The sequence below is a fragment of the Rasamsonia emersonii genome, assembly GCF_000968595.1.
Source record: "Rasamsonia emersonii CBS 393.64 chromosome Unknown ctg1118621760036, whole genome shotgun sequence".
Lineage (NCBI taxonomy): Eukaryota > Fungi > Ascomycota > Eurotiomycetes > Eurotiales > Trichocomaceae > Rasamsonia > Rasamsonia emersonii.
The window spans coordinates 64900-84055 of record NW_013563251.1 but is presented as its reverse complement, the minus strand read 5'-3'; the positions used below and the strand labels follow the sequence as shown (position 1 = coordinate 84055).

The following is a 19156-nucleotide window of genomic DNA, read 5'->3' as shown; positions in this document are numbered from 1 at the left end:
CCCCCCCCCCCCTACCCCTACCTCCTCCTCCTCCTCCTCCTCCTCCCCCGAACTAATCGGCGTCAAAAAAAGCTCCGGAGAGTTTGTTATTAAGTATTCCCCCTTCCCGCCCATCATAAACAGTCGAAACCTTGCCTTCACCTTGTCAAACCCTGCTGCTGCCGCCTTCCTCCCTTCTCTTCCTCTCCCCGTCTCTCTCGCGCGCCTGACTTTTAGGTTCCAACCGACCGTCGTGGACAATGGTCAACGGCACGACAGCGGTCTTGGAGCCGACGTATACGGGATACGTTGCGACGACGCATGATGCCCTGATTCTGTTCGAGGCCTGCCTCACCGGCGTGCTCCATCATGTCCCCCGCCGGCCTCATGATCGCGAACGCAGTCACCTCGTGCGCAGCGGCAGCGTGTTCATCTACGAGGAGAACTCCTCCGGCATCAAGCGATGGACCGACGGCGTGACCTGGAGCCCCAGCCGCATCCTGGGCAACTTTCTGGTCTATCGCGAGCTCGATAAGCCGTTTCCCCCGGGCGAGAAGAAACGGGCGATGAAGAAGGGCAGTCGGCGACCGGGCCAGTCGACCCGACCGGGAGAACCGTATCCGCGACCAGACAGCAACGGCCAGTCCTCCTACTCCCCCTCTACCTCCTCGTCGGGTCCCTTTGGGGACCGCCCCTCCTCCGAAGTCGAGCGAGCGCTGGTCGGTTCTCTCGTCGATTCGTACGGATTCAAGGACTCCGGGCTGGTGAAGAAAACGATGAGTGTAACGGTCTCGGGAGTGACTCACCACCTGGTCTCCTACTACAGTGTCGAGGATGTGCTGAAAGGCGTCTTGAGTCCCCCCTCGATGGTCGAGTCGTTGCGATACATCCGGCCGCGCGCGGAGCTCACCTCCAAGCAAAGTTTCCGCGCCCCCATCGATGACCTGGAGTCCGCCCTGGAAAATCCCAACGATCCCACCAATGCGCTCTACTATCGTCATGCTCTGGTTCCCCCTCCGAGTTACGGATTGCCCAGTCCCCATCCGGACTACTACATGCACAGCGCGCCGTATGGGACACATCCATCTCAACCGGGTGCATTGACATATCCGAGCGGAGCATTGCCGCCCCAGTCGGCGTCGAATGCGTATCTTCCAGCTCCATCAGGCTCCTCCCAGTTGCCTGTGAAAGCGGAAGCAGAGAACTCGGCATTCCGCACGGGACCGTATGGCACGGGTTTCGACTCACTGAACCAGAATCATCTACCCACGACCATTCCACCGACGTTAAACACCACCACCGTTCCCAATTCCATGAATGATCGGAATCGATCTCAGCAGACCAGCAGCCCTACCATCTACCGAAATCCGTCCCTGACCTCTCGTACTCTTCCTACCGATACCGACCCGTCGACGTCCGCGGCGACGTATTCACGAGGCAGCTTCAGCATCTCGGGGACATTGGATGGCAGTTCGAATCAATCTCTCGACCAACGCGGTATGGCCTCCACATCGTTTGATCCGACGGTCCCTCGACGGGACTCCAATCCGATTGCTCCGTCCTATTACGGCACTGGCGATCGACAGAACTACTACGTGGGAGCGGCAACTCATTCGAATTATCCCACTGCACAGCCAATTTCGGCCTGGACCACCACCGCACCAGCCCAGCCGCAGATTTAAGGCTGGTGTGGTGTGTCGTATGATGATAGTACGCTTACGAGGTGGAGTTTTTAGTCATTTCATCGGGTTTATGGCGTTCCCATTTCCCATCGATCTTATCATTACCAGAATGATTCCCAGAGTCGCCTTTGCTTGTTTCCGGACGGTCTTTTTTTTTCTCTTTCCCTTTTTTCTTTCTTTGCCCACGACACGGTTTTGCCGGTGGGCTCGCTTTCGCAGTTTCGCTGTGACTCATAAAAAGCATCGGGAGGCAGTTGAATGACTTGTTTTGCTGTTTTATTGTATGGGGGCTGCAGGTGTTGGTGCGAGGCTGTTTTTTTTTTCGCCTCGGTATTTTTTTTTTCTACTCTACCGGTTTATGTGTTTACGAACCATGGCTTGGTCTGGTCTGTCGGTTAGGCTGGGGCGGTTATATTCTATTTTTTTTGCGTTCTGCGATGTGATTCTATCTACTTACTGTATGTTTCTTTTCAATTTCAAGATGGGACAGCGTGGGCTAGGTACTTGGGAGGGAGCAAAAGAAAAAAAACAAAATAAGGATTTACCTGTGCTGCTGCAGTAGTCATGCTCTTGTATCTCGCCTGACACTCTTTTCTTTTCGAACATTGTATTCGGCAATGATTTGTCTTCGAGGGTGTAATTATGATTTGTCATTTCTTGCTTGCTCAAGCAGCACGCAGGAGATCTTAAGAACCAGAACCAAACCATTCACGAAGGACGTGCGAACCTTCCTTATATGAGATCAGAGTCAGCTATCTGCTGTCGTCCTAGGTACTTGGCATCGTCAACAAGATGAGGCGCTTTTCGCAGTCGACGAGGTGCTTGTAGATTTTTGCTTGGTTAGGTAGGTAGGTCAAAATAAAATATCGTTCAAATGGAAATCTGTGAATAGTTCTTTCCTTCCTTAGGTTAGGCACTTAGGTACTTGGACTGCTGCTTGAATGGGGTGAGTACGGAGTAGGGTGAGTCAGGTGACCAACTCACCACTTACCTACCTAACCTAGGTAGGTAGGTACCTAGTTTTACCTACTTATACTCTAGGTATTCTTACCGATTGTTGTCCTCGAGTCTAGTATCTATCTAAGAAGCCTCGATGTACTCCGTATAGGTAGAATATTTAGACGGAAAATTAAGGGTTATTTATAGTGGGTCGCCCCCAAATAGATTAGGTAGACTCCTAGTGTCTACCAGAAGATTAACCATCTAATTATGTATGTATGCTTGTTGTGTACTCATATGAACATTATACAATATTGCTGTCATGCATGGACCTCCACCTCGAGTCTTTATCGATGTTGCTGCCATGAAGAACCATGTTTGGAAAGAAGGAAAGAGTGGGCAGAGTCTGAAAGCTGCTAAGCATTTGCTGAGGGACTGATGGATCATCTCGCATCGCGAGCTGATCTGAATTTATTTGTGTTCTTGTGTCATGATAGGCATTGAACCTACACCACCCCCCTCAGTTTAGCGACTGAAAGACCCAACTGCCAAAATACTGTATTCTCTGCTCGCTGATGGTGAAGACTCCAGGTGGTATATTGCCTGGGACATTGTCGAGGAGGTGATCAATTGGTAGGAGCAATGGTGCAGCACCCGTAACCTGCTGGGTGTTGTGATCGTAAGTGAGTTCCTGAATTTTTCCAGCATGCCATGATTGAGCAGCAGCACCGCGGGTGTTCCGGGCAGGGGGACAATGGCACCATCTCTCAAACTGCAAAAGTCTTCGCATGCCTATCAATGTAAATGACGAGGACAAGTTTCACTTCGCCATTGGTACTCTCCAACCAGCGTCGTGCGTCTAACCGAAGTTGGGCTAGACGCTCCGAGTCTCCTATCTCGACGACCCAACTTGGGTAGTCGACAGCCTGAGTTCTGGTCATAGGCTTAAAAGAGCCATCAGGCTCTTTTTGAGAGACCACTTGGAACTAAGTTTAACAAAGTCTGTCGAGCAGGTCCAGTGGCCGACCACAACCTCACTGGAATATTATTTCTTGCGCATTCCTCGGCGAAAAAAAAAATAAGAGGAAAGTTGCAGCCACAGTCCCGTGATGAACGCCAGCAAGTTTAGCGATCATTATCTTGTCCTTATCGTCAGTCAGGGCCCTGAATCTCGGTAGTTGCCGACGTAGGCCTTTTCGTTCCATCTCCTCCAAATCATCCAGGCTAAATTCCTGGATCGCAACGTATTGAGATGCCCCATGCTCAACGAATTTCTTAAATCTCTCTTCTAGAAAGATTTTGAGGTCTGAAAACTTGTTATACTTATGGCGAGCCTCAGGAGGAATTCGGTAGTCACGGATGAGACTTGGGAGTCCTGCATTTAATGCATCTCGCTGTGCCATTTTGGCGCCGGCATCGGATTGCCGGCGATAAATGAGAGAGATGGAGCCGATGTAAAGATTCTGGAAGATTTTTTGTTGATGCCTACGCTGGCAGAAGACTACCTACGTGCGTAGGCGGAGTCGTATCGTTTAGGGCGAGACCGTTGGTTGGAGGTGGATTTCAGTAGTATTCGGGACTTTCGTAATGTCTGAACGAAGGGATCCAGAGGTGGACGAGGTTCAAGGCAGAGAAATAACCTGTCTTGAAAGTGAAAGGAAGGGCTGTCTATATGATGTTATCTTGGGCCAGATTTTTTTTTCATCGTAGACGAGTCACTGCAACGATTCACTGGTAGAAGTCCTGATGCAGGTGAAAATTCAAGTCCAAACATGTCCTGCAAGAGTAAGACAGAAGGGGGAAGACATGATGGTGACATGTTAGTAGTAGGAGTGAGAGATGTTGTGCATGTAGCGTGGACTAGGAAGAATTATATATATTTGCAACTTCGTTGATTCTTCCTTCACTGTGGCCTCAAGCAGGAGGCAACGGGTTAGCTCAAAGAATTCCAGCGATTTATACTTACATCAGACGTTAACTTGCTACTTTATACTAAAATTTTCAGACAGACAATCCCCGATCCGTAAGGTTGAGTGAAGATGACTGTTCTAGCACTGCTGTGCGAGCAGATAGGTAAGCAATTTGCAAGGAAAACTACTATCCCAAAATATAGATTCAAAAGTCGACAACGGATGATATCAAGGCGCCGGGCTAGCTCAATCGGTAGAGCGTGTGGCTCTTAGTCACTGCAAACGCAGTGATAATGGGTCTACCACAAGGTTGCGGGTTCGACCCCCGCGTTCGGCTATTCCTAAAAAAACCTTGGCAGCGCCTCTTTTTTTTCTTCCCAGCAGCATGTTGTGTTTTCTTTTTCATTTTTTGCTTTATTGCTCTTTCTTTCTTCCCCCCCTTTTCTGGGCACTTTTCCAATACACTTCACGAGTGACGAGAACAACATGCACTATTTTAGCATAATGCATGTCATTCATCATGACGCCATTTCTTCCCTTAGTGTATGTATGTACTACTGTACTATACTTGTACTCCGCATGTGCCCTTCCGTGGCACTTAAACTTTTGGCTTTATCCCAACTCCCAACCATATAGACTTTTTCTGATTCTAAAATAAATTATTATCTTCGAACCCATTAAGACGTCATCCCGCTGCAGTCAAGGTTATTTTACCATTCAACAATGAACCACGGTCCACGTGCCGTGTGAGCGACATCGACGGGCGCACCTTATGTACGAAGTTCGATCCTCCACCCCATCATGTGTGTAAGGTTCATCATTGAAGGACGTGGACTGTCCTTTTATTACATCAAGGACTGTCCGTAGCTACCTACCTAGGTAGGTAGGTAGTTTAGAAGGAACATCGTTCCTTACACACACTTGATTGACAGCACAACGCATTACTACGGCTATTTTATGATAAGGACAATGCAGTTCGTAGACCACGATTTCCTGTCAATAAGTGATGAAGCCCGGACTTGGGGCGGTGCTCAAATTTCAGAGTCGATCGGAGGGACTGTTACACTGTTACTCGCCAGTATAATGATATAAACTCTGCTATGGTGTGACAAGACAATTGTCCTCGTGGAAGAATTTTTATAGGAAGATAATTAGTTTTTGATAATGAGCAACTGATACTTCATCCCGTTTCCAAAAAAAAGGCCTTAGCATTATTAGAGCCATAAAAAGACCATGTTTCCCGAAAGAAGGGGCAAAAAAAAAGAAGGCGCAACCCAAGGTCTTATTAGGAACAGCCGAACGCGGGGGTCGAACCCGCAACCTTGTGGTAGACCCATTATCACTGCGTTTGCAGTGACTAAGAGCCACACGCTCTACCGATTGAGCTAGCCCGGCGCCTTTGTTGGAGGACCGTGCTCTAGCTGTGCTCTATTAAGGAGGATCTCTTCCAAGGACTTTCGCCACAGGCTCAGCTACATTTGATCCCCCATGCTAGGAATTGGCTGTTGACATCCGAATGGAAACAAACAAGTTATCTGAAAAGACAACCAATGCTTACTGAATGTCAGATAACCTAAAAGAGCTACTCCGGCATTACAACCTGTCCTACCACGTCTTCTGGTTGCAAATATAGCCGGTGGTCATTTGAGGCAGGGCTGCAGGGCAGTCAGCCTTTGGTGTTCTGGTGTGCAGGAAGCCTATACCTATTCCAGTAAGGCTCGCGTAGTCTTACAAATTCAATTTACGGAGTATGTGCGCCTTGCACGGAGTACAGTACTTAAAAAATAATGTAAGGATTATGTGGCACTGCCGAGTTGTTCCAACAGAGATGGTAGCGGTCTTATCGCTGGATTGTGCCGTTCGATAGGGAGCCCATAGGATTGTCAAAAAAAAAAGACGAGAAAAAATCAAACAAATTTCTTCCGTAGCGGGGAATCGAACCCCGGGCTGCTGTGCCCTCACTACGGGATGAGAGACAGCGATGTTAACCACTACACCACTACGGACTTGGTTGATGTCATGTGCCGGACAATTATGCTATTTATCGAATACTGATTCTCGACTAAGGAATATGACACCCGAAACTAGATCATGGTATTTCTTATGTGACCATTGTATATGCACAGTACATACATACAACCTGTAGCCCTTATAAGATGGCCTGCTGCGTCTGGGTGGTATTACATAATTAAGGAATCTTCAGATCTTGTCATTCTGAAGAAAGGCGGTATTTTATTAAGCTTTCTTTGAATTCCTGCGGATCATGGTAAGTTTTTCGACAATTGGGTCTCCCACAACCGCTGGACAAAAAGGCTGTTCTCAAACTTCTTGTTGCTTTATAAAATTCTAGCAGTCTGCGTATTGATGGATGTTCATGATTCTCGTGCTTACTGCTTCAGTGCATGTTGACCCTTTTCCTATATAGTTACAAGTCACGTGCCTCCATAAAAAGGCCCGACGCCGAGACCGCGTTCCTTGCAGTCCCGGCTTTTTCCTTTCCTCGACAGCGAAACTTACTACTATTGCTATACCACGTCAAATAATTTCGTGCATGGCCACTAGCATTGGAATGGCTAGTCATTGAATCTTAATTTTGTTGTTTTTGAACGGGACTCCCTAGCCCATTTCTTACCACTTTTACGTTTCCTTTTATATCCGAGGTCATCAGCGAGGAATTGTTGATGCTACTCCGTTGATGCCTCGCTGCTCTATTTCCAGATATATCGTGTTTCGGAGTTAATTCTTATTTATATCTGAAAATTTTCTGACATCAAAAGCATTCGTTTTTTCTTTTTTGGGATTTGATCATCTTGTTCAAGCATCTCGTGTACATTGAAGTACAGTGAATTGGACAGCTGATCACTGCCCTACACACCTTATCATCTATTCTTGACTTTATTCCTTGACGTTATGTTAATTTCCATGTGTTGAGATACCATTACCAGTTTGCTTGTTAAACACTACAACGCGTTAGGGCATTTCGAGGCGTCAGTGTTGTTGACTTCATTCTCGTTCGTTTTATCATTCAGCGAAATCTTTGGGCATGGCTGCGGCAACTGCGCTTTTCTCGTGCTCGGCATCAATATGTGCGTCACGGCAAAGTCTGAGGATATTACGAAGAAACCAGAACGCATTGATGATGTCGAGTCCGGACTTCCTGGTTTTTCCTTCTAAATCTCGGCATGGAGTCCCATCGATCGCGACCATTCACCATGTCTCAAGTTATAATCGGTTGAAAATCAGGTATAATTCGCTTCCTATACGGTCCTTCAGGAGAAATGACATTCAATGGACATTTATTAATGATTTTCTACCCAGAGATTCCATGATCCGGTCCTATCGGGATAGAAGTGTTGGTTCAATAAGGGCCATTCTTCCAATCCAGCAACGAAGAGGGACAGCGACAAACAAATCTGAAGAAGAGAAAAAATCACCAGAAAAGTAGGCTCTATTCATTACCTCGTTGTGGATTTTATTGATAAGTAGTAGCGTCCAAAGCAGTTCCAAATCGAAGCCTCGATTGCTTTCCCGACTCCCTGCGTCGCTGCATGAAAATATTTACACCGTGCCAAACATTTTGACCTTCTCGCGCCTCGCTGCTGCTCCGATCGTCGGATATTTACTCGTTAACAATTATCACGTTGCTGCATTATCATTATTCGCCTATGCCGGGATTACGGACCTTATCGACGGATATATTGCGCGACGATACAACCTTCAGACTGTCGTCGGGACGATCATTGACCCTGCAGCCGACAAATTGCTCATGACGATTAGCGTCGTGTGCTTAGCGTTGAATGGATCGATGCCGGGTTAGTAGTCATTTTCCTGGAAACATTCAACCTGTAGAAGGCTAACCTTTATAACTATGGTAGTCTGGCTGGCTGTTCTTATCCTAGGACGAGATATTGGTTTGAGTATCTCGGCAATCTATTATCGGTGGATCTCTCTACCACCACCCAAGACCATGGCCCGATACTGGGACTTTTCGCTTCCGTCCGCTGAGGTGAAGCCTACGGGGATCTCCAAAGTGAATACCGCTCTCCAGCTCCTCCTCGTGGGATCTTCTATGGCCCTGCCTGTCGTTCCTGATTGGCTGTCGGGTGCATGGGGTCTGAGCGATGGCATGATAGGATTACAGTAAGTCGATTTTTTTTTCGCTTTCTTCCCCAGACCCGAAACCCCCCCCTCCCCCCCGGGGCGCACCCGCCGCGGGGGGCAATTCTTGCATGCGCATGCATTGTGAGAAGTTTGGACACTCTACCCTGCCATTTAAGCACTTTGCAGAAAAACCCTAGTACATGCGGCCATAGGGTGTGGAAAACAGGGCTTCCCGTCCGCTCAGCCGTACTTAAGCCACACGCCGGCTGGTTAGTAGTTGGGTGGGTGACTACCAGCGAATCCCAGCTGCTGCATGTTTTTTATTTTCTCTCCCGTGGTCTTTTTTTGATCCCCTATCAGATTCTTTCACTTCATTGTCTTCATTTTTCCCCTTTTTTCTTCTCTTTTCTTGATTCGTCCTGACTGTGTGATAGATACCTCGTCGCCATAACCACAATCTGGTCCGGACTCAGCTACGTCTTCTCCAAAGACGCGGTCAAGATCCTCACAAAAAAGGAAATTCAGGAAAGGATTGCTCGCGCTGAGGCAGCGAGAAGAAAGCGCTGACCTTTTAAAGCTCTCGACTCGACTTGGTCGTATGTCCTAACTCTAGACGTAGAGAGAGGCCTGAGTGGACTCGGACGGAAACTTTTTTTTTTCAATCGCGTGTATTTGTTAATATAGAGAGCATTATTTCATTTGATCTTTTTTAAAATCAGTTATTATCTTGTGTCTTCGACTTTTCGGAGTTTATAGTCGTGTATGCCTAGGTGTAGATGTGGGTGTGGAGTTTGTACTGTACAACTATATATACCAAAACACGGCATATATATAATAAACAAAATAGAGAAAAATACTTCCCTTGGCACAAAAATTGACCGTTTATTACATTGCATGGCTATTTTATTTTATTGTACAGTAATCAGATGAATCATTTTTTCCCCCTTTTCGGATGTGGTACTCAGTTCCGTTGACTCCTGACGCCGACCGGCCCATTGATATAGTGTTGCGTTGCTATGCATTGCTCCGTTCCAGATATGCAATACAGCTTCGAAAAAATTGAAGGAGACTGTAACAAAACAAGGTGAGAGGGGTATCATTGCTACAAGAATTGCACAACAAGAAGAGGGCGTGCCACGATCTCAGAGCGAAGAGGTGCGCTCCCTGGTGGCTTCTGCTTCGTCCTGGATCATGGTATTATTCTGACTCGGGGACTCTCCCGCTGATCTTCCCATCTTACGTACGTGCATCAGCAATCTCAGCGCACCGGCAGGCGTGACTCCTTCAATCCGCCTTGCCATGCCCACGCTCTCTGGCCGGACACGTTCAAGAGCTTGTCGCTCTTCGGTGCTGAGGCCGTGAACCTTGGAATAATCCAAGTCGGGTGGAAGATGTAAATTCTCTTCCCGTTGGAATTTCTGAGCCATGATAGCCTGCCGTTTCACGTACGGTGCGTACCGGCCCTCAATGGCAACGCGCTCTTTGATCTCAGGAGGGAACGAGGCCGGAGTGTAGACGGTGCCAGTGGGTGACTCGATGTGCGGAATCAGAGAGTCGATATCGGTACCGTTTAAGCAGAGTAGGTCAAGAGCGGAGCGGATCGAGGTGTCGACGCGTGTGTTGAAGCCCTTGCGCGACCATTGCGCAGATGAAAATTTGGTATTCTCCAGTAGAGTCTTGAGTTCCTCAATCTGCGCTTTGGTGTCGGTGAAGTGTTGCCAGCGCTTGTCGGAGACGATACCGGCGGCCCGGCCCATCTCTGTGAGGCGTAAATCAGCGTTGTCGGAGCGGGTCGAAATGCGATACTCGCTGCGAGAAGTGAACATGCGGTAGGGCTCTGAAACGCCCTTGGTGATCAGGTCGTCAATCATGATTCCGATGTAGCTATCAGAACGCGAAAGGGTGATTGGAGACCGGCCTTGAGCTGCCAACCCGGCATTCGTTCCCGCCAGGATACCTTGACCAGCAGCCTCCTCATAGCCCGTGGTGCCATTGATCTGGCCAGCCAGATATAAACCACTGATGAGCTTTGTTTCTAGGGTAGGCTTGAGGTTGCGTGGATCGACGTAGTCATACTCCACACCGTAGCCGGGCTGCAGCATCCGAACGTTTTCCAACCCGCGAACCGTCCGCAACATGGCATACTGAGCGTCCGCGGGGACCGTCATGGAAACACCGTTTGGATAAATGATTTCATTTGGCGGCAATCCTTCGGGCTCGAGCCAAATCTGATGCTGTTTCTTGTCCTTGAAGCGTAGAATCTTGGACTCTAGAGAAGGGCAGTATCGCGGGCCCTTGACGGTTTCACGGATGTGCACTGACTTGTCCAGGTTGGCCCGGATGATATCGTGGGAGGCCTCGTTGGTATGGGTCATCCAACACGTCAGCTGACCCTCATCGCCAATTTGCACCGTTTTGTTGAGGTAGGAGAATGGCTGAGGAGGGGAATCGCCCCGCTGAACTTCAAGGATGGAGAAATCGATGGTCTTCCGATCCAGTCGCGGCGGAGTGCCCGTCTTCAAGCGGCCCAGTTGGAAGCCCGCTTCCCTGAGCGATTTGCTTAGGCCAAATGTCGCAGCCTCTCCCATTCGGCCTGATGAAAAGGTCTCGAGTCCGATGTGAATCTCTCCACCAAGAAATGTCCCGGTTGTGATCACGACACGGCCGGTTGGGATGACTTCGCCGGACTCAAGTCTGACACCGACGATTTTGCCCTTGACCCCGGGAGTCCCATCCAATCCTTCTCGTGAAATCACAATGTCCTCGACCTTGCCTTCCAGGATACTCAAACCCTCTGTTGCGAGCAGCTCCTCTCGCATATACTTCTTATAGAGGTCCCGGTCAATCTGTGCTCGCGGGCCCCAAACCGCGGGCCCTTTGGATCGGTTCAAAATTCGAAACATGATCCCTGCCTTGTCGATGATTCGGCCTGCCACACCATCTAAGGCATCTATCTCCCTGATTATTGTACCCTTGCCGATTCCTCCGAAGCTGGGATTGCACGAGCATACGCCGATGTTGTTGAGAGACGGGGTGATCAGGGCGGTTCGAGCGCCGGAACGAGCAGCAGCAGCACAGGCTTCTGAGCCTGCATGACCACCTCCGATGACGATTACATCGTATGGCCTATCGACAAAACAATCAGTCATACACATTGAGCCATCTGTGGGGATAGGAGCTCATCACCTACCGTGTGCTGTCAGAGACAGTAGCCAAACCACGAAATTGGGCCACAATCCTCGTTCGAGGGCTGTGGCCCCGGGAAAACAAGGCCAACGAGCGAGCCCGAAAGGCCATTGTGACGAGTTGATGCCAGCTGCTGGATGTTTTGATTATTTTCGACCTCCAACAATGTCCCTGGAGCCGATAGACCAGAAAAATCACGTGGACAAGCCTGTCTGCTCCACTCGGCGATCCGCCAACCAATTACTAATCACTTGCAGGGCGGTCCATAGGGAACTCACCAATTAGGCAACCAAGCCGGTTCTGGCTCGTGGTCTTGCATAAGTCGATGTCCGATGGCGCCATCCTGGATCTGCACGCGCCAACTGCGGGGCCTGGATCGGTATTTCTTGCTGATGGACCCAAGGCGACAACGGTGGATTGGAACTGAGGTCTTTATTTCCACCTTCGTCAGCGCATCCAGGACAGTGCTGCAGTAAGCACTATTGACGGCGGTAAGTCGGCTGGAAGGCCATAAAATAGACACCGCCGGGGTACATATATATATTGGAACGATTGTCAGCTTCTTCCTCTAGTCAGCACCCGACGTCCTTGGAATCAATCAAACTTCTATTTCCTTATCAAAAATGAAGGCATACTGGTTCGACAACGAGCCTGTGAGTACAGGATTGCTGTCCCATTCAATGCGCATCACCAAATCATTCATCATTCCATCCCACAGTACCCCTCATTTTAATTCTCTCGGACTTTTTATGTACATGGCTGACCAGATTTCATCTACCAGGGCGACCAGCGCGAACCTCACGACTCGGGCCGTCCCGTGGACGAAGCCTACCTGGCTTCGCTTGGTGTCCTCTACCGTCGCTGCCCCGAGGTTGCTCAGGTCGATGCCATTGCCAAGGAACGCGGCTACAAGAACCGCGATGAGATCACCGTCTCCCCTGAGAAGATGGGCGCCGTCTACGAGGAGAAAGTGAAGTCCTTCTTCCAAGAGCACCTGCACGAGGACGAGGAGATTCGCTACATCCTGGACGGAGATGGCTTCTTCGATGTCCGCGGCGTCGACGACGAGTGGGTGCGTATTCGTGTCGAGAAGGATGATCTCATCATTCTGCCGGCGGGCATCTACCACCGCTTCACGACCGACAACAAGAACGTAAGGCGTCTCTCTCAACTGTCTCTCCTCTGGAACATCACAGATGGACTGAATTGATAACCTCTCCGATACAGTATATCAAAGCCATGCGCCTCTTCCAGGACGAGCCTAAGTGGACTCCGCTCAACCGCGGCCCCGAAGTCGATGCCAACCCTCACCGAAAGGCCTACCTCGAGTCGAGAGGCGCTCATCCTGTTCCTGCCAACTAAAGGCCGAAAGGAAAAAAGAAGAAGAATTGAAAGATTTCCGATATTTCTCCCGCATATCTTCCCCCAAGCAGATGCCGTCTGTCTGTCTGTCTGGGACCCGGAACGACGTAGCCATGAAGAAATGAATGAATTTTGTAGATAAAAAAAAGAATGATATTTCACAAAATTCTCTAGATACCAATATCAATTGCTTGTTGAATGAACATATATTTTTGTTCCTTTTTTTTTACTATTATCCTTAAAAAATTAGAGTAAGCATAACTTTCTACTATTGATTTGCTCTACAATTTGTATTGCGTCGAATACGGAGTAGACGATTTTATTCATCATACGAATTGGGAAGATGAAGGAAGTGTGGATTTGATGGTCTCTGGTTCTGGTGTTTCCTTTAACACAAGATGTGCTATGTATAGTCTTCCGTTCATATCATCAGTCTAAGCTGAAGACAGGCTGCTAGGTCAATAGCCTCGCTGCTTCCCCTCCCTGAATAGACGTTAACAAACAGAAAAAAAATGAGACAGAAATCCTGTATAAAACAATGAGAAACGTGGATATCAACATCATCATAGCACGGGAACAGTGCCGGGCATTGACCCGGGCATTTCCAAGTGCTCTGCTCCTGCGGCACTAGAACTGCGGCTGTTGCCCTCGCCCATCATGCTCTGGTTCCGATGACTGCTGGCGCCGCCGTACACGCCAGTGGATCTAGACATGCCGTCAAGATTCGAAGACCCGAATTCAGACCCTCCGCGGTACCTCAATCCCTCCGCTTCTCGGTCGCTGTCATGCCCTGCGTCATCCGGTCGGGAAGGCATGTCCATTGGATTCGGTTGCTCTGTTCGCGACGCTGCCGCTGCGGCCGCCGCCGCTGCCGCCGCCGCTGCTGTGGCTCCGGCTTCAGCATCTTCACCAGGTCTGACACCAGTCCTGCCCATCCGGGGCCAAAAGTCAGGCAATCCGACTACCTGGACTCGGGGCTCGACTACTCGTTCCTCAAACCAGGCGTGGACACGCGCCTCCACCAGCTGCGCAACCTTAGGCACGTCTTGCAAGCGACTTCGAGAACCGATAAGGGAGCGGACAGAGAGATCAAGACGATAGTCTGGCAGAAACGAGAATGCGAGGTTCGTTTTGGGAACGCCCGTTTTAGGAGGGGAATTCGAGGCATCTTGAGAGTTGCCAGCTGATCCATTGGCGTCCGAGGGCTTGCCATGAGACTGTGCTGTCTCGGGAGACGGGGACGGGGACGCAGTGTGTGATGCAGGAGACGTGGAAGCGGGAATAAGGGAAATGCACAACGTCCCGGAGAACCGAACTACGGAGATAGACAATGCGACAGGAAGGATGGCAGAGTACGGCTTCGGGTAGTTCAGTATTAGAGAGGTCTCAATGGCAATCGACAGGTTGTCATCGCTGAGATCGACATCCATCAAGGCCTGAAGCCTCCCTCCGTCAGAGTTGGGGTCGTCCACCGCGATGACACGGCAGTTGCTGAATATCGGAAACTCCTCGCCCAGGGAAATATCTGTGACCTTGATAGTGTCGATAAAGGAGGGTTTCTTCTCGGGGTTGTTTAACGCCGCTGAGAGAGAGTCAAGAATGGACGACGTGGGTGAGTCCTTCAGCAGATACGCAGTCTGTCGGTACTGAGCAATTGTCTGCGCAATCAACACATTGAACCAGTCCAGAGACTCCGGCTGGTGTGTAGAATGCTGCATCCGATTACGCCCATGTTTGTTGGACAGGTTTGTCGGAACCGCGTTGTAGTAGGTCTTTCTCAGGATGGAACGCGTATTCGTCGACGATGACGGAACCGGTCGAAGGGCGTTAGAGTTTGAGGGTTTCTCACGTAGCGATCTCCCATTCTGGTCGATGTTGTTGATCGAGTAGGAACGGCGATGGGCCGCGGTGCGACTTGCTAGCCCCCGAGACGGTGGCGCCGGTGCCTCGCCGAAGATGAAGAACTTGATGAAGGCACCAATCAGCAGCACCACCGAGAGTTGGCCAACAAGAAGGCCTTGTGTGAAGGAAAGGCTGTATTATGATCGTGTTAGGTTCTGGCTCAGCGAACGGCGCAACGAAGGGGGTCCTTACGAGGACTGGACGGGGGGAGCAGAAACGTCATCTGAAGAAAGAACAGTCAGCTAATTCTGCATAAGACGCAGTGAGAATCGCCAACGTACTCTGCGAGCACTGAGACATGGTAGACCGCACTCTCTAGATCCATGTGGTGCCCACCATCCCTCGCCGAAATAAATTGACCAGTCCGTGGTGCCTTGCGTAGGTTCACGGCGGCGGGAGAAGAAAAGCGATGTTCCTCCGGGCCGATCGCCGCCGCTAACCTTGAAGCTTCCATAGGCTATTTTTATCGGATCGGGCCCGATCTTATCATCTTGCGTCACTCTTCTTCCCACCTTCGAAAAGGCCACGCTGGACATTCGACCAGACAACAAGGGATTGCACTCTATTGGCGAGATGAAATGAAATCAGGTCTTCTTTGTCCTCCTCAGCCGGGTGCTGTGCTCTGACGAGAATCATTATGTGCCTCTGATCCCCATCCAACTCGATCGTCTCAGGCTGCAGTATTGGCTTCATCTCTGATATTACTAACTATTATCTACTTTGCGGCTTTCTTTTTCTGCAGACAGCTTCCGAAAATGTACTTACCTTACACTGCAGCATTTATTCTCCTGCTCTCTTTCTTTTCGCCTGCGCTCTCCATTGGGAGACCTCCGGGAAAGGATGCGATTCTGCTATCCCAGGTCCATTCTCTGACATTGCACGCAGACCGTCTAACAACCGGACGGAGGACCTCCCCGATCCCGCAACTGACCTGTACGGGTCCTTCCCAGAGAATATGCAAACTTTATCCGATTGAAACGATGCGCTGCGTGAATCAAGGCTACGATTATGATGAGGAGGATATACAGTGGACCTGTACCGCTTCACTCCCGCCGGAGTTTAAGCTTGGAGCCACGGACGTGATCTGCGAGGGATATCGGAGCCCAGATGATAAATGGGTGCTCAAGGGAAGCTGCGGGGTAGAGTATCGCCTACTTCTGACAGAGGAGGGCGAGAGGCGATTCGGACACTTGCGTAATGCAGACCGATGGCGGATCTTCGACACCGGGCTGTGGGAAACGCTCGCCAACATCCTCTTCTTCGCCCTATTTTTCGGCTGTGTCGCTTTCATTTTATCAACATTCTGTGCAGAATGGTTCCGCTGGTTCCGCTCCGGCCGTAATAGACGAGGAAATAATGGTTGGGGATGGGGATGGGGATGGGGCGGCGGCGGTGGAGGAGGTGATGATGATCCACGAGGACCACCTCCCCCATACGATTACAACCCTGGAAGCCGATTTAAACCACCGACTTTCGGCTCATCGTGGACGCCAGGATTCTGGACGGGAGCATTGACTGGCGCCATGGCTGGATATCAAATGGGACGGAGAGGCCAAGAGCGGAACACCGTACGGGGCTGGAGGCCAGGTCCATCCTTTCGGGGTAGTTTCTACGATCCAGGTGAAGGTAGTTCAGGTGAACCACCGCGCTTCTCTTCAACCAGCCCCAGTACGGGATTTGGTACTACGAGGCGGAGGTGAGGACGCACGAGTCTGTTGTATTGGCTAGCAAACAGATCCGATTATGACGAGAATGAAAATGTCTTCATGAAGGAAAATCTTACTCCTGCTCAATCCATACGAGAACATGGAAGAAGTAATTTACTAAAAAAAGGCCGTTGTTCATTAAAGACTATTGCAAGCTAGACATACACACTCGGCTCAGCCGATAACGAAGGAAAATGCCTCCCAATGAAGTACCCCGTGGAGCCTTCGTGGCCGACACATCGGCAGGAACCCGAAACGCCGTCCTCATCCAGGTCCAGTCTATCCCTCCCGAACAACACATCACACGACCTCTAAGCAGAGATTGGTAAGTCATCAATGGAACCCAATATTTCCTCCGTGCCCCCACCCATGCCTCCTTTGAAAGTAGTTGCTTTCTTAACATTGCGAGACTTGGCTTTCTGACCGCGTGCACCAGCCTCTTCGATGCTTGGTATCACATCCTTCCCAGCGCCAATCGGGTTACGCAGAAGTTCTTCCTGAGCCTCCTTCTCTTTGGCGTGCTGGTCTTCAATCCGCTTTTTCTCCTCGTCTAATTCTTTCTGTATGACCCGAGGATCTTCGTAGACGGTGTTGGTCATCTCCGAATACGTTGCGATATCGATAGGTTCACGTGGTCCCATCAGGGCCTGTTTGATCCGCTCAGGATCACGGCGCTCTTCGTTGTTGAACTTGAGTTTGATCTGACGCCGTGATCTTCCTGGGAACATTTTACTGATCATCATAAAGTCAGTCCCGAACATTCGCAATCCTCGATAAAAGAGTTCCGTCATTTCCTCGTCCCAAGACTCCGTCTTGGTCCGCTTTCCATATGTCGCCTGGTTGATCTTTCTGGTGAGCGGGTTTTCAATCACATCTTCCAGCTCGCCAGCATCTCTGGATGCATCAGCGTGGCGATCAACCTGCAGTGACGCCGTATCGATCACAATCTCTCCGTTGACGATCCTCATGCGAGGCCCAGCTTGTGGCTTCTTCTGCGGCGGCTCGATATCATCTGCCAACGAAGATCCACCATTTTCTGAATTCTGCTTTATCGGAGTTCCGGCTTTGCGCCCTTCTTCTTTCTCCTTCTGTTTGCGCTCCATCTCGGCTAACTCCATGTTTCGCAACTCCATCTCACGCTTTGACTTTTTCCCAGTCCGAAGATCCTTACACAGCTCGGACATCTTGACAACTGCGGGAACAATCTCCACGAGTTCCGCACCTTCAGGTGTCGGTGACCGCCTCCTTCGAGTACGCTTTCTTTTGCCTTCAGTCGAATCTGCTGCGGCTTCCCCATTTCCGTCTCCTGCTGTTCGTTTCTTTCTTGGTTTGGTCGCCTTTCGGCCCCTCTTGCTGGTAGCCCGAGTCGTGGTCTCGCTCTGCGTTTGTGTAAGCGCCTGCGGCTCAGGAGTTTCCGAAGTCGCCGCTGGTGACGGAACGCTCTCGGTGCGGCCAGCAGATGCTTCTGCCTCAGAGACCTTGATGCGTTTCGCTGGTCGCACTTGTGCCGGGTCCTCCTGTGGAGGTGAAACCTCAGTAGTCACAGAAATCTGATTGTCACCAGATGGGCCCTGAGGTCCATGACGAGACTCGATGCTTTGGCTTCTCCTTGTCGATGTGGGAACTTCCCGTCCATCCTGAGATCGTAAACCTACGTTTTCTGCTGTAGACACATCGTGTGCCCGCGGCGAAGGTTGAGGGGCACTCGGAGATGGCTCGACCGTGGCTGGTTCAGTGGTAGAGATCGAAGGTTTGTGCTTTGAGGTCGGAGTTGGTATAGCTATCGGAGTCTCTACGGATTCAGACCGTTTCTGACGTATAGATTCTTGCGGTTCACTTGAGGGCGCTTCCGAGGTGGGGGCGAAGGCCTCGGTTTTGGGGTAGGGATTGGGGATTGGGATTGCTGTTTCTGCTGGCTTCGAGGGTTTTACTTGTGGGACATCATCCGGTTTATGGATCTCCGGCTCCGGCTCGTGCGTATCCTCAGAAGTCGTTGTTGCCGTATTCACGGGTTCAGTGGTTGAAGGCGGGGGGACAACATTGTCGCCGGCGGCCGGCTGAGGAGTTTGTGAGGTACTTGGGCTATCGACACTGGGTTTTCTCGGCGCAGGAGTAGTAGCAGTAGCACCAGGACGACGAACGGGTGCTTTTGGTGCGAACTTCTTGCCAGACTTATCTGCACAAAGAACAAGATTAGGATAAAACGCAGAGCGGGGTTGTAGATGCACATACTGACTGCAGAGCTCGAAAACGACACCATGTTCGCTCAGCGCTCTTGAGTCCAGGTCACATAGCGACAAGCCGTGGGATTCTGTGTGGAACGCTGCTCAGATTGGCTTTCACAAGCTGGGCTACGTGCGTGGCTCAAGCTCTGTGTCGTCGATGATGA

General features: G+C 50.2%; 8 protein-coding genes across 8 annotated transcripts; 4 read left to right on the top strand and 4 right to left on the bottom strand.

Moving 5' to 3' along the window:
• On the top strand, nucleotides 1-1661 carry T310_2711 (Camp independent regulatory protein; the record flags this gene model as incomplete). The annotated part of the gene is made up of 2 exons (XM_013474444.1): nucleotides 1-85; nucleotides 217-1661. Coding segments are annotated over 2 exons (1530 nt in total), but the record flags the coding sequence as incomplete, so codon positions are not given.
• A 1464-nt stretch (nucleotides 1662-3125) lies between these two features.
• T310_2710 (uncharacterized protein) lies at nucleotides 3126-4003 on the bottom strand (the record flags this gene model as incomplete). Its single annotated transcript, XM_013474443.1, has 3 exons — nucleotides 3126-3372; nucleotides 3465-3586; nucleotides 3701-4003. The coding sequence occupies 3 exons, from the start codon at nucleotides 4001-4003 to the stop codon at nucleotides 3126-3128; spliced, it is 672 nt and encodes a 223-aa protein (XP_013329897.1).
• A 3646-nt stretch (nucleotides 4004-7649) lies between these two features.
• On the top strand, nucleotides 7650-9178 carry T310_2709 (Phosphatidyl synthase; the record flags this gene model as incomplete). Its single annotated transcript, XM_013474442.1, has 6 exons — nucleotides 7650-7753; nucleotides 7784-7951; nucleotides 8012-8322; nucleotides 8386-8650; nucleotides 8824-8892; nucleotides 9046-9178. The coding sequence occupies 6 exons, from the start codon at nucleotides 7650-7652 to the stop codon at nucleotides 9176-9178; spliced, it is 1050 nt and encodes a 349-aa protein (XP_013329896.1).
• Nucleotides 9179-9753: 575 nt separating this feature from the next.
• T310_2708 (Mitochondrial translation optimization protein (Mto1)) lies at nucleotides 9754-11908 on the bottom strand (the record flags this gene model as incomplete). The annotated part of the gene is made up of 3 exons (XM_013474441.1): nucleotides 9754-9795; nucleotides 9856-11737; nucleotides 11802-11908. 3 exons carry the CDS (start codon nucleotides 11906-11908, stop codon nucleotides 9754-9756), a joined length of 2031 nt encoding a protein of 676 aa, XP_013329895.1.
• Nucleotides 11909-12420: 512 nt separating this feature from the next.
• On the top strand, nucleotides 12421-13159 carry T310_2707 (Acireductone dioxygenase (Fe(2+)-requiring); the record flags this gene model as incomplete). Its single annotated transcript, XM_013474440.1, has 3 exons — nucleotides 12421-12450; nucleotides 12579-12950; nucleotides 13025-13159. 3 exons carry the CDS (start codon nucleotides 12421-12423, stop codon nucleotides 13157-13159), a joined length of 537 nt encoding a protein of 178 aa, XP_013329894.1.
• Nucleotides 13160-13722: 563 nt separating this feature from the next.
• T310_2706 (Maintenance of mitochondrial morphology protein 1) lies at nucleotides 13723-15361 on the bottom strand (the record flags this gene model as incomplete). The annotated part of the gene is made up of 3 exons (XM_013474439.1): nucleotides 13723-15193; nucleotides 15254-15284; nucleotides 15343-15361. The coding sequence occupies 3 exons, from the start codon at nucleotides 15359-15361 to the stop codon at nucleotides 13723-13725; spliced, it is 1521 nt and encodes a 506-aa protein (XP_013329893.1).
• A 455-nt stretch (nucleotides 15362-15816) lies between these two features.
• T310_2705 (Uncharacterized protein) lies at nucleotides 15817-16761 on the top strand (the record flags this gene model as incomplete). The annotated part of the gene is made up of 1 exon (XM_013474438.1): nucleotides 15817-16761. The coding sequence occupies one exon, from the start codon at nucleotides 15817-15819 to the stop codon at nucleotides 16759-16761; it is 945 nt and encodes a 314-aa protein (XP_013329892.1).
• Nucleotides 16762-17078: 317 nt separating this feature from the next.
• Nucleotides 17079-19027, bottom strand: T310_2704 (Transcription factor TFIIIB component; the record flags this gene model as incomplete). The annotated part of the gene is made up of 2 exons (XM_013474437.1): nucleotides 17079-18943; nucleotides 19000-19027. The coding sequence occupies 2 exons, from the start codon at nucleotides 19025-19027 to the stop codon at nucleotides 17079-17081; spliced, it is 1893 nt and encodes a 630-aa protein (XP_013329891.1).
• Nucleotides 19028-19156: the final 129 nt, after the last annotated feature.